We start from the raw sequence: 14,062 nt of genomic DNA on the forward strand, positions 1-14,062 counted from the left end.
AGAAGGATGGAAGCGGTGCTGCGGCAAGGGGCTGATGGGCTCTCCGTGCGCGCTTCGCAGGCTCGGACACCCTCGGGCGGCTCCTGAAAGGCGACAGAGGGCAGGAGCCGGCCGGCATCCCTCGGCAGGCCCCTTATCCTGGGCGGCTCTGCCCGGCCGCGGCGATGACCTTCATCCGCAACCCGAGCCGCGGGCGGGCGGGCGGTGCCGCTGCCGGTGCCTTTGCCGCTACAAAGCCCGGACGGGCGGGCGGTGCCGCTGCCGGTGCCTTTGCCGCTACAAAGCCCGGACGGGCGGCGCCGCTGCCGCTGCCGGTGCCGCTGCCGCTATAAAGGCGGGCCGGGCCGGGCGCTGCGGGCTCGCCCTGCGCGCACCGCGCCGTCGGGGCTGCAGCACCACCGCGGGCGGGCTGTGAAGGTGAGCTGAAATAACCAGAGGGGGAAAGCACAGTCAGAAAGCGGACAGGTGTTTGTTGTCGGATTTGGGGTTTTGGGTTTTTTTCTCTATTTTTCCACTTTATCTGAGATTGATTAAGCATTTTCTTATCAATGTTGTTTTAGGCTTCATCAGATTCATGTGCAGCTTCTTGCTAGGGGTTTCGTTGTTGTTGTTCTTTCTTTTTCTTTTTAACCGGTATATTTGATAGATTAGGAAGAGGAGCCTGGGGGAAACTAAGAGCATCGGTTCTTTACGGCCTCTAAATGCATCCTAGTATAACATGGCTTAAAAACTGCGTGTCTTATCGTTGTACTCATGACCATGTTATGGCTGTTCGTTTATTTCTAAATAAACATAAGGTAATGAGGGAAATCATCTATTCTGAAAGAGATTGCTTACAGTAACTTTTATGTTGGTAATTTCAGGATTTATCATAACAGACTACTAAAACAGGCTACTGACCTAAGTTGCTTAGTAATACTGTGCACTGTTCTTAATATCTCACTAAGAGTACTTATTTTTTCACACTGTTACCTTTTTTTTCTTTTTCTAGTCTTTCTATTTAAGTAGAATCATGTTTAGACCAAAATGTGATGAGTAATGGAAAAACCCACAGATTTGAAGTCTTTAAATATTTACTAAATCGAAGTGTTTTGTTGGGGGGGGGCTTATTTCAGGTTCTAATGTGACTCTCTCATAAGCACGCAACAAAAAGAACAATGCAGGACTACTCTTCAAATTCCAAAGAACAGAACCTCTCTGATCCTGGTAAGAAGGAACACCACGTGTGTTTGAAGAATATGTTCCACAGAGTTGAACTAAACAATGTTGTGAAGCTCTCCTGATTGCCATAGTGATTTTGTAGGCGATAACATGAGTTTCCTATGAATGAGTGAATTGAAGCCACACCTATAAAATATTTTTTGTGTGAATCATTCCTTCAAGTTCAACAAAATTGATTTGTATTTGTAAAATTGTTCAGGAGGGTCCTAGCCTGGGCATGAAAATTCACCTGAGGTAAGCTGGAAGAATGTTACTGCTTTCAAATTGTTGTCTCAAACACACATTGTAGGCCAACTAACCTTAAAACAGTAGGTAAAAAATTATTTTCATTGTGATTCAGCAGCAAAAGTTAAGATAAATATAAATTGGGCGTGGCTGGTATGGGGAGCACCCTGTCTCTTTTTGTTTTACAGGTGGCTCCCCACTGTGGTTACTCATCTGTTTCTTTAAATATATTTTTATGTCTTATTTGATGTATTTAGAACTATAAGCTTCCTGGGGAGGATTATGCTTTCATCTAACTTTCTGGAGCTCCCAGCCAGCACAAAGGAAATGGGACATGTAACAACTGCTGCAATTGAATAGTGAAGATGTTTATTAGAGTCAAGGACATGATTCTTTAGTTAACTCCCACCTATCCGGTGTTAACTACAGCAATTATAACCTTCACTATAAGCAATTTTGTGAGGACTTCTCCTAATTTGCATTGAGTTGTGCAGGCATTGGAAGGAAGAATTAACTTTCTTTTTCTTTTAGTCTTTGATAATCTTTCTGGATAAATACATTGTAATTATAAAATGTTGTTTCCATCCCAGAAATGGACATGGAAACTTTTTCTAGAAATAAAGATGAACTGAAGAGACAGAGCCTGGTGAATTTTTCTTGAAACTTCCTCCCAAGAACATGAGAAAAAACTAGTCTTTAAATGCAAAAGAATCAGCAGTGAAAGACACAAGAAAGTAGTACAATAGATGGATTAGTATGCTAAGAAAGTATTTTTATTTCACAGAATCTGGATACAAGGAGTGTGATGATCCTTCTTTGCACCATGAAGAACATGTAGAACAAATTGACCAGTCAAAGCCCAAGAAGGAAATGTAGGTATTTTTTTTAACTTTAACTTACCTGGGTGTATGGGGATATCAGAAGGGCAGGGGAAGGAGGAGAAGAGTTTAATACAGGTTTGCTAAAAAAAAACCCTCATCTTAATTAGTCTTTTGTACTTTACTCTAGGAAGGAAGATGAGAAGCCAGAGAAACGAATGGTTGGCATTCTTGAGCTGGTTAGTGCCCTGTCTAATGATCTGCTTGATACTTTCTTTTCTTTATTAGACGTAGTGAGTTTGTTATGAATGACAATTCATAGGCAAACAAACATTGGAGAGGAAGCTTGAGGACTACTGATTCTACACCTGCTCTCTGAGAACCAGTGATAATGGTTTTGTGGCAGTTTTCTGTAGCACAGCTACTCCCAAACAAAATAGCTCTTGCATGTGGACTTGATTATTCTGAAACAAGAAAAGTTTTATTCTTCTGCGGTTTATTCCATGTATGTTTATACTTTGAGTAAGTCAGACCAGTCAGGAATAAAATGCTCCGATTTCAGATTAACCACATCCTGGGATATCTATAGCAGTTTAAATTCACACCCTTCCCCAAACAAAACAAAGCTTCAGGGGTCGACAAGTCTTAAGGTACGATCTACCTCTGCTGAAAACATTTTCTACTGGTAGGTATAAGCCAGGTGCTGGTCAATAACTCACTTTTGTTTACATAGTAGAGGCATTATCTTAGTAAATATGTAACTCAACGGAACACAAAGCACAATATATTCTACAAAGGTCATCATCACTTGCAAGCATGTAGCTTTTTTCCCAGACTAAGAATCTGTGTCCTGCCAGCATTCTCTTAGCAGCCTGGGTACTAATTTAAAGATGCATTGCACTACTACAAAATCCTTATGTACTGAGTTTACCTTCAACTGGAGTGCTGCTACTTAGAATATGTGGATGAAGCATGTTCTGCAAGTCTGCTGTACTGTAGCAAATACATGAACTGTCAGGTGTAATGTCACTTTTCTCTCTTGTTTTTTTTCTTTCTAATGCTTACATAGTTTCGCTATGCTGACGGGGTGGATGTCCTGTTGATGATAATTGGTTTGGTTGCAGCAGCTGCAAATGGCACTGGAATGCCACTTATGATCATTATCTTTGGAGAGATGACAAACAGCTTTGTGCTAAGTGGCGTGCAATCCAATGGTAAAAAGTTTAAATTCAATTTCTCTACATATTGGCTGTGTTTTGCTACTGAAGCTAAGATTTTTTTTTTCCCCCCCAGACTATTCAATGGTACATATCTAAGGGAGCGTATTATGAGCAACACTCATCCTGCTGGAAATAACCCAGGCATTTCAATCCACCTTTAATGACTAGACCAGGGCAAAACCAAAGCATTCGATATGCACTTTATGAATGTACTTTGACTTTGTTAAGATAGTAGGGAGTACAATCAACCTCCGTTATCACTAATTGCTTAAAAATAAATGTATATTTTCCAAATAATTTTGTATTTAAGTTTGTATTGCAAGACTCCACTTGCAAAATACAAATCATTCCCAAACCTGATGACCCCATATTACTATGTATCAGTTCCTCTATATAGCACTTCCACAAATATTCCTACTTTTTATTTCCTCTTCACAGATACTTCAGTAAACAATTCCAGCTGCCCATCAGATCCAAGTGTGGATATAGAAGGTGAAATGACAAAGTAAGGGTCTGTAGTTATCCTGATAATAATGTATTAGTGGGTTTTCTTTTACTGTGTTATCTGTTTGAGCAGAAGCCATATTTGCCTTCCCAATAATGCACCACAAGCTTCAGTATTTACTGAAGCTGATTGCTTTGGTGTGATTAATGAAGACTAGTTGCTGTTCTGTGTGTCTAACTTCTCTCATGAGCTACAGTGGGATCACATGGGCTTTTGTTCCTTTATCCCAGGTATGCTTACTACTACGTGGCAATTGGCTTCGCTGTGTTGATCCTGAGCATGATCCAAGTGTGGACATTTTTGGTTACTGCTACAAGGCAAACTGCAAGGATCCGGCAGAAGTTCTTCTTTGCAGTGCTCCATCAAGAGATGGCTTGGTTTGATACTACCCAAATAGGAACATTGAACACCAGACTGACAGAGTGAGGGCTCTGTTTTGGTTTTCACACACATATACACACACCCAAGTATGGCACTTAAAAGTAAACTGACATTTATCTCGGCAGAATAGCCTATAGAGAGTTTAAAAAAACCAAAAACATAAAAAAAACACCTACCAAACCTAAAGTGTGATATATTACAACTCAAAGTGGGAAATTCATTATCCTTTTCAGCTTCATTTGTGCTGTTTGTAGTATGTGCATTGGAAGAGTTTGGTTTTTTTTCACGAAATGCCTGACACCGGCTTTCTGAAGTCCATGAAGTACATGTTCAGCCACTGCTAAACAAACAGTTCTGCTGTCTCCACCTATTTTATACACACCAAAAGCTGACACTTCATTGAATGGAAATGAGCCTGGACTTCAGTATTAGTACTTGTACAAGTGTGGCTTGTACTTGTATCTCATAGTATTCTATCTAGCCAGTTAAAGTCTTTGGAGTAGTTCCATAAACTTAAATAGATTTAGGGGTGAGGACTGTAATGCCCTTTAGCTATGGGATTATATGTGTGAACAGTACTTTTTTTTTAATACTTTTTTTCTGGATTTTATAGTAGCTTTGGACACATCTGTCCTGAAAAGTGTATGAGAAGCTTAAATGAAACCACTCTCAACTCTAACATCTGTGTGTTCTGGGAAGAGAAAATAAGGAAGGAAATTCGTAAGAAAAATTGAGGTTATTCCAAATAATGGTATGATGGAATGGAGGTGGCTCTTTATCTGAGTCAATAGCCAAAATTACAAACATAAAAAGCATCAGAGAGCTGAGCAGAAGAAATCTTTTAGAGATGGTCAAGTTGGATGAAGAGGCTGCTTGATTGTTTACTCACATTGCTCCATTTGGATGCCAGATGAGGAAACTAGGTCATTGGTGACCTAGTGACATGGCACAGAAACAGCAGAGAATGTTGAGAATACAGAAAGTTATTCTTTAAAAACAGGAGGCTTCTGCTGTGTTTTGGCTACAGAAGAGCCTAAATGGTACTGTTCAGTAGCTGTGGTCAGAAATTTTCTTTTGCCAGTTAAGAAATGGCAAAGCTCCTGACATGAGGCCACACAGCAAGAAAAGGGGGAGGGAGTCAAAATGAGAGTAATTCTATACTAACAAATCTCTTTTTATTATTGTTATTTAAAGTGACATCAACACCATCCGTGAAGGCATCGGAGACAAGATCAGTATATTTCTGCAGTTTTTTTCCACGTTTCTGTCAGGGCTTATTATAGGATTCATCTATGGGTGGAAGCTGACTCTGGTGGTTATGTCAGTCAGCCCACTTCTTGCTGCATCAGCAGCAGTTTGGTCAACTGTAAGTGTGTGGGGATTTTTGAACAAAGAAACCAGAAAAACCTTACAATTGCTATGCACAGAAAAGGGGCAGAGAATGGGAGAAACCTAATGTGGTTTCTAATTTGGGAGGTTGGTCCCACTCTTACTTTGATTTCTACTCCTCCTGCAGCCTTTCTCTGGGTTCCCAAGCACAATCTTGTAAGTTCTGTTCCTTCTGTCTGCACATCCTGTCCTTATGCCGTGTTGCATAAGCACAATCTCCATCAGAGCATCTTTCTGGCACAGCAATTTCCTCATGGCAAGCACTGGGGAAGCCCTCGCTTCTCCCTCCTAGCACAAATACCTTTCAACCTCTTTCCATCTGTACATGCATGTACCACATCTCTTGCAAATAATTTACCAAATTTCATGCTGTGTACAGAATAAATCTATACAGCTATGCAGGTACATACAGCTGCTGAAAACTGAAGTGATATAAATCAGTGAAATGGCTGGAGAGGTGTTCCTTTCAGACAGGAAAACTTTCCCCTTATGCACTATTTGCCACATTAATGTGTATGGCTTATACTCCTGAATGGCTATTTATATGATTTTATGGGGTTTTTCCTACCTGAAGCATTACAAATAAGCTAAGAAAAAGAATGCTAGAGGCTGTAATGTTATTTTCTTGCTTACTTCAATATTGGCTGGTGTTCTAGTGTCTGAACACCTCAGAAAGTCAGAGCAGCTACAGCACCTCCTGCTTCACTCTTCCCAGTGTAGTTTGTAGGCTTGGGAGGAGAGCAGATCGGTCAGGAAGCTCATGATGTTTGTGTAGCCTTTGATTGTAATGAGGAGACAATGATAAATTGAACTCTATTTGAGGGAAATTCAGGACATGGGGAGAAGCTGATTCCCACGTTGCTGAGTCTGGTCTTGTGCACCTTGTGGGATTGTTGTTATTCACCAAGACAGTGTGTGTATTCTTTCAGCAGGCTGCAATAACAGCTGTTTTCCACCTTCACAGCTCCTGGCATCCCTTACTGCTAAAGAGCTGTCTGCTTATGCCAAAGCAGGAGCTGTGGCAGAAGAAATTTTGACAGCAATCAGGACTGTTGTGGCTTTCAATGGACAGCAAAAGTCTTTAGAGAAGTAAGTTTTAAAATTAATAAATAACCATATTTAAAATATGGCAAGGACATTTAGTTGTGGATTTGTTTTGTGGGGATTTTTTTGGGGAGGAGGGGGAGAGGGATGAGATTCTCCTTTGTGTCATTTTGTCTTTCTATAAGTGGACAAATAATCTGAAAATGAAGGTGTGCAAATAGACCTAGTCAGTGAATACAGACTACTTGGTGTTGTCACTGCAGCAGAGATGAAAATTTCTCCTTTGATTGAGATCTGGAGTTGAACTGAATGTGGAAGTGGTGGGAAGGTTACCTTTCCCACGAGCCAGATGCAGCAAAGCATGCAGTCAGTTGCTTATCTTCTAGAGCATTTGTGCTACTGCTCTGGACTTTGATTGCCGAGCTTATTTTTAAACTACACTGGATAACAGCCTTGGGCAAAAACACATTTCTGGCTTTTACAATGACTTGCAGCTTTAATGATTTGCAAACAACAAGTGTAGCTGCCCAGCATTGGCCGTAGTCATACATACAAGGTGAAATTATTGTGGCTGGCCACAAACTTTTTGACCTGCATATCAGATAACTCAACAAGCATAAGCAATAAATTTTTATACAAATATCAGGCATCACTGGTTCCATGCAGCTGGGAAAGGCAAAGCAGATGACCTGATCCATATGCCCCACGAAATTCTTCTATCTTTTCCAACTCATGTTTGCCTTAGTCTTGTGCAGAATTTTTAAGGTGGTGTCCACCCCAGCTTAGGATCCTACAGTCTGCTCCTGTATTTGCTTCCAGAAACTGAGCTCTGACTATCTTATAGCCCTGTCTTCTGCTCACTGGAATTTGTTTTTAAGATGCAACAGTATTTGGACATTTGTTCCTGTTTGCACATTAAAGGCAAAACAAAGCCCCTAAGATGACCCAGATAAGTTGCCCCCTGCCCTTCTCCCCATATTCTGCAATTACCAGTGTCTGAAAATTAAATACAGGACCTGTCAATATTAATTCAAAATACTTTGCCTAAAGTCAAAATAATTGATACCTGAGTCAAGTAAGACCTTTCCTTTTTATGATTGACCAGTCAGCCTCCTCTACAGTTCTACTTCCGTTTAATCTAAAAGCCCCAAACAAACATAGTGGCTCCCCTAGGAATATCTTCTACTAAGGACAAGCTCCTACCAGGGAGTGCATTTTTCAGATAGTGGATTGTGACTCCTACACAGCTCTTGAATGCTGACCTCAGAGTTAGGAAAAGCATCCTTTCACTGCACAGTGCTTCCACTGCAGCAAAAGTTTACTCTTGCAAGGGATCTTCAATCACCTTTAGTTGCAGGCAGTGGCTTGGCTTTTCCTCAGTGTTGGAGTGATCACCTGTATTTATTACTCTACTTAAATGCCGTACCCATTTCCCTGGAAGACCTATGATGCCGCTGACTCAAACTTAGGGCCTGGTTTTAACAGCACAATCAAGTCAAAATATTTTAATGTGTTTGACTAACAAATACAGCACTGGTGGCATCTTAGAAATTTACATGAACAAAATGAATGCAGGGGTTTTTTTATGATTGCTTCCCAGCTGAATTAATTGCATGTCTTCCTATAATGGGGTTGTACTTTATTGAAAATATGTACTGGGAAAAGAGTGCAAGCTATTGACCATGTTGATTATGGGTAGAAAGTTACACTATTCCTAGGCTACAGTTTGCATAAAGAGCTTGAGTAAATGAAAGCTATTTGCTGAAAACTATGCATGAGTGAATGAATTTGAACCATCCTTGGAAAAAATAATTCTCTAGTTGAACTTGTTAGTCTCTATACTGATTTTCTGTGTCCACTGGTTATATATTTCAATCAATAAACTGACCCAAGGAAAAATACTTGACATCCCAAAATGGCCAGTAAGAAAACAGCTTTGCATTTGGAGGGAGCTCTCATTTATCTCCTTTCCTGTTGCCTGGGGTTTTTGGAGAATTTTGTTTTTATTTTGCTTGTTTTAAATGTGGACAACTGACCTTTACCTTTGTGATGAACGATGCTGCTAAAACTTTTTCAAGGTTTCCTTTCAGGTTTAATGGAAACAAGGAGTTCAAGAGTGCTGTTGTGTCTTCCATTGTGATAACGAAGTTGTGATACTTCATTATTTTCTGAATGTCTTTGACAACAATATGCCAATATTGTCGGCATATGTCAGAGTAGATTTATTCAAATTAATTACCTCCCTAATAGTCCTCTCTTAAAAAGAAACAAAAAAAAAAAAACCCAAACAAACAAAACCCTGTATTCCCTTTGAGATTTTAATTGTTTTTCCTACATAAATACTGTTAATTAAGAAAAGGGCACTGGGAAGTGTTAACCAGAATGGCATGTGGTACCTGTCAAATTAATGGTTTCCTTACTCACTTTCAGATACGATGCTAACTTAGAGGCGGCTAAACGTGTTGGAATGAAAAAATCCATTACCACTAACACATGCCTGGGTCTTTCACAATTTTTTATCTTTGGATCCTATGCCCTTGCATTTTGGTATGGGACCAAACTCACTGCTGAGGATCCACATTATGACATCGGCCGTGTGTTAATTGTAAGTACAGCAATGCAGCTTTGAAAAATGCTCTGTATCTTCAGGGAAAGTTTTGCAAGTGGTGTCTCTGTTTCCTGACATGTGCTTACTAATTAGTTGTTAGAGACTCACTCAGTATAAAACAACTGAATGGTATTCATCTTGCTTTTAATCAAAGAAGTTGGATTGTCTTGGACTCTATTTGTAAGGTGGGATGAATAAGCTAGAGCTGGTGCTTAAATCTTTCTAGTGCCCACGTAGGCACTGGTGGCACTGTAATAATTAATTGCAATGCTCCTCTCTGTCTCCCACAGGTGTTCTTCTCTGTGATTGTCGGAGCTTTCTGCCTGGGACAGGCAGCTCCTAACCTGGAGACTGTGGCCAATGCACGTGGGGCTGCCTATGAAATATATAAGATTATCAATAAGGTAAAGACCTAACTACATAGAATAGAAGCCTTTCAACCAACTTAGCTCCCACTCCTTCTCCTTTTTATTTTTTTTCCCTTGAGAAATGTAACAAAAGCGCTCTAAGGCCCCAAATCCACTCTATAGATGTTTATTACAGAAACCCATATTTTCATTGATCTAAAAAACCAGCCTCTTTGTTAGAGTGAAAGCTGGAAAACCCTATATGTGTGTCTGAGATATATAGTTGAGGTTTTTCTCTAATATTAGACTTTCAGCACCAGAGGGAAAGTAGTATGGCACTATACTAATTTTTAAAAATGCATGTATGCACAAATTCAGCTGAGATGGGGTTTATTGAGGAGGGGGAATTGGTGAAGAGGGGATTAATATCACTATTGAAAGTTATAACAATAATAATCTGTAATGCTGATGTTGCTATAAAAAAGGTTTTCCATATAATTATCTTGATTTTGCTGTGCTATGCCGCAATTGCATATCTGTGTATATAAAATATTTTGAAGTAGGAATCAAAAGTTCATGGAGAAATGGCTACATCATTCTTTTTCATGTGAGTATAAAACCCTCATATGCAGATTACTGAGGCCCATGTTTTGGTTGCAAGAGAATGCATCTAAGTTCTGCAATTATAGATTTTCTGCTATGGATTTTGTTGCTTTTGAAAATGCACTATATTTGTCAAGTAAAATTTACAATTTGATGTTCCCCCATATTTAGCATTCTGCAGGTAAAATGCAGCAGTTCTGCTACAATGTAAAATGCAGAGTAAACCAGCATCTGAGAAAGTAAAGACCAATGCATGTAGCAGAAATAACAGTTCCAAAAGAGAAATAACCACCAATTTATTTTACAAACCTCTTTCCAGAAACGGCTCATAGATAGCAGTTCTAAGGAAGGTTACAAGCCAGACAAACTCGTAGGAGAAATTGAATTCAGAAACATCCACTTCAGTTACCCTTCCAGACCTGATATTAAAGTAAGTGATCTGTTTAGACTATTGAACTTATTCAACTTGTGTCCATGTTGTTTGTCTAATTTTCTTCTTGAATGTGAAATGCATTCCTGTTTTGGGGAATGGGACATAATTTTCCTCCCAATGATGCACAAAGACAATGCTCTAGATCTACTGTCACTGTGTAACTCATTCTCTTCTGGAGGACAAATCTAATATGTGTTGCCCCTAGTCTGAATTTCTATGAAAAAGAGTTTTGATAAATCAAATAAGATTTTTCAAAATCTTTCATTAAGGCTTCCAGACTTTAAGCAGTTAAACCAGAAAATTACTTTTTTCCAGTTTCTTGGCTCTTTGGAGTTACGACATCCTGTGTGGAAAATTATCAGAGATGGACTTTCAATACATTGATAGTGTATTTTTGTGAACATATCATCCTAAATGTACATTTGGAAGTCAAACATTGTTTTGGAAATACGCTAAAATTGCTGTTCAAGAAACTGTCGTGCCTGCTCTTTGCTAGTTCAGTTTCCATTAGTGACCTGTGTACGTCATGTCATGGTGATTACTTTTGTGGTGGCACAGTTGGTTTGACCTCTCTGCTTACAGTATTTTCTTACAATCTTTTAAACACCTTGATGAAAGTGAAAGAGAAAGACCAGTAGCAAATTACTTTCTTCCTTGGTGAAGAACAAGGTGGAAATAGAGATGTCAAATGTCAACAATGAAAAACTTGACATGCTGATTTAGCGGTGAGCATGGGAATGTTTGTACCTCTCTGGCTGTTTTTTAAGGTGGCTGTTCCCAACTCAGTCATCTGAGGTCTGTCCCATTGTGCATAAATCTGTTTCCAGGACACTGGGATATTTGCAGGTCAGATTCAGAGCTGGGCTTTCTCCTTAACTGAATTTTTTACAATGCATCTTCTATCCCTCTTGGCTCAGAAATCAGAAGGCACATAACAGAGTTTTCATCCTTCTTCCTAAAAATCCTATTCAGGCTGCTGAGCTATGTTGTGGGTCAACACACCAAATGGGAGGGAAATAAGAAATATTTCTCATCCTTCCCAAATCAGTCAGCAGCTCTCCCTACTAAGAGCATCAATGTTATTTAGTAGAACCAAAGGAATCAGCAAAGCTGTGTAGAAGTTACCCACAATCTCTCAAGCAGTTGATGCAACATATTATACCCTTCCCTGTTGAGGTAAAACCAAACCAAAGAACTCTAAGGAGTACAGTTTCTATTGGTTTGATCTTGGCAATACATTGCCTGATGAAAGAGAATTAGAACTAGCCTAGTGTGTGGTAGTAATTAGTTGCATGTGGAAATATTATGGTATCTAGAATAAAGTTCATTCTTGCTAATACAGGCACCAGGATATCAGCTTCCTGGGGATGTAAAACTGGGTGGATGTAATAATGCGAGAGGAGAGGAATATTGCAACTATTTTAATCTCTCATTGCAAAAACATGTGTAGGCAAACTTATAAATCAGCCGGGTATAAACAAGAAGAGTTCCCATAGCAGCCAAATATTTTGGCAACTACACAGCATTACTTGTAATGACATGGACATCTTTTGAGGTAAAATGCTCTCTAAATGTGAAAATAGCAAAAAATTATATCATTAACTGCAGCTACTCTTCAGATTGCTGAGACTGTTAAAAATAAGGAATGGGACTTATTAAGGGCTTCCCAGCAATTACTTCATCAAAACAGCCATTTATATTTTAAAAATAGAAGAAAGCAGGCTTGGTTTTCAGTGATACCTTTTTGCACCTGAAAATAATTTTCTGTGAGATTCATAATTATTATGCCCTGGAAAATGGAAGACAGCAGGATAATTTAAAACCCCAAGCCTGCTACTAGATCACACAAATTGAAGAAAATTAGCTATGAAGTTCAGAGTAGTGTGGCTGTGTCTAGATTAGTTTGAGTGTGCTGGGGAATTTTCCCAGGCAATGGAATGCAATGGTCTATGCAAGGGAACTCTTAAAATGTTTCTTGGCATGAACTTGGCCCGTTCCAGTTATCAATCTTCTCAACAATTTCCCAGGCTTGTTTTGGTAGCCAGAAGGATCTAGGGGCCATTCCCAAAAGGCAGGTTGCATGCAGCCATCCTGTTTCAAAGGCTAATACATTTCACAAGCATAGGTGAAGACTTTTTCCTGTCAGTGCTCCAGAATATTCCCAGGTACATTATATTATTGTTGTCAATAATACAATTATACAATTATATTATTAATGTTGCCATACCTTTAAACTATGGCCCTCACTACTGCCTTGATAGCAACAGCTACACTTACCTTGACAGACTGTTCGCTGATCAAACTTGTTAAACTAAGACAGATATTTAATTTTTTTTTTATTTATTTGCAGATCCTCAAAGGTCTAAACTTGAAAGTTCAAACTGGGAAGACCATTGCTTTAGTTGGTGCCAGTGGCTGTGGAAAAAGCACTACTGTTCAGTTGCTGCAGAGATTCTATGATCCTGACCAGGGAGAAGTGAGTGTCTGCAAAGGAATTGTAAAAACTCAGAGCAATTAGGACATGCATGAATTTCCCATATTGACTGAATCTTGTTTTCTATTTTGGCTGAATTTCACCATATATCTGTATAGTTCATATTTCCACAATTTAAATTTCAAATGAACTATCTTCTCTTGTTGGCTTGACTTCATTATTCTGCTCCTTCTTACAGTACTACATCAAAAACAGCAAATTACACAAGGCTTTCAAGATCTGAATTTAAAATAATTATCAACTGTTGATTTTTAAAATTCCCTAAACATTTTTAGGCAAAGCATAATCCAACAGAGTCCTGCTGTATTTTGCTTCATTTTCATTGAATGTAAGCTAAAACCTGCAGAGAGTTTTCCTATTAAATGGTTGATTTCTTGGCTTGTTTTTCACTATCTGCTAACCCACAGAAGTTTCCATCATTACACATTGTATATGTTTTACCACTAAACACTAAATCCAGTTGGTAAATGGTAAATATGACCCACATTAAATTTCCAAAGGAAAAAAATGAGGTAAATGAAACAAAATATTAAGAAAATTTGATATTTGAAGGATGCTACTAATAGTTACTACTGCTAGTTGAAAGTAGGTAAACATTTCAAATATGAAAAATTGAACTATCAGTATTTATGGTATCAAGGCAGCTGTTTTCAACACAGTTCTTTCTTAAACTTAGTTTTCCTGTGGCTGTTCATTCCTGCCCCCATGCCTCATTTTGCTGTGTCAATGCCAATGTTCATAGGACCACACTGCAAATTACCTAGGTTAAAAATA

General features: G+C 39.0%; 1 protein-coding gene across 3 annotated transcripts in view; it reads left to right on the plus strand.

The window, feature by feature from the left end:
* Positions 1-341: 341 nt before the first annotated feature.
* ABCB5 (ATP binding cassette subfamily B member 5) overlaps positions 342-14,062 on the plus strand; it is a 34,277-nt gene continuing 20,556 nt past the window's right edge. The window contains exons 1-13 of one of the 3 annotated variants that reach the window (XM_059490702.1): positions 342-417; positions 1,116-1,206; positions 2,231-2,318; positions 2,455-2,503; positions 3,334-3,478; positions 3,923-3,989; positions 4,220-4,411; positions 5,565-5,736; positions 6,724-6,848; positions 9,234-9,408; positions 9,702-9,815; positions 10,681-10,791; positions 13,145-13,270. In XM_059490702.1, coding sequence (XP_059346685.1) covers positions 1,158-1,206; positions 2,231-2,318; positions 2,455-2,503; positions 3,334-3,478; positions 3,923-3,989; positions 4,220-4,411; positions 5,565-5,736; positions 6,724-6,848; positions 9,234-9,408; positions 9,702-9,815; positions 10,681-10,791; positions 13,145-13,270 — 1,413 coding nt within the window. In that variant the 5' untranslated portion in view covers positions 342-417; positions 1,116-1,157. Of the gene's footprint in view, positions 418-1,115; positions 1,207-2,230; positions 2,319-2,454; positions 2,504-3,333; positions 3,479-3,922; positions 3,990-4,219; positions 4,412-5,564; positions 5,737-5,777; positions 5,916-6,723; positions 6,849-9,233; positions 9,409-9,701; positions 9,816-10,680; positions 10,792-13,144; positions 13,271-14,062 lie in introns of those variants that run through there. The other 2 variants (XM_059490710.1, XM_059490718.1) reach the window with 2 other exon arrangements.

The sequence above is a fragment of the Ammospiza nelsoni genome, chromosome 1, assembly GCF_027579445.1.
Source record: "Ammospiza nelsoni isolate bAmmNel1 chromosome 1, bAmmNel1.pri, whole genome shotgun sequence".
Lineage (NCBI taxonomy): Eukaryota > Metazoa > Chordata > Aves > Passeriformes > Passerellidae > Ammospiza > Ammospiza nelsoni.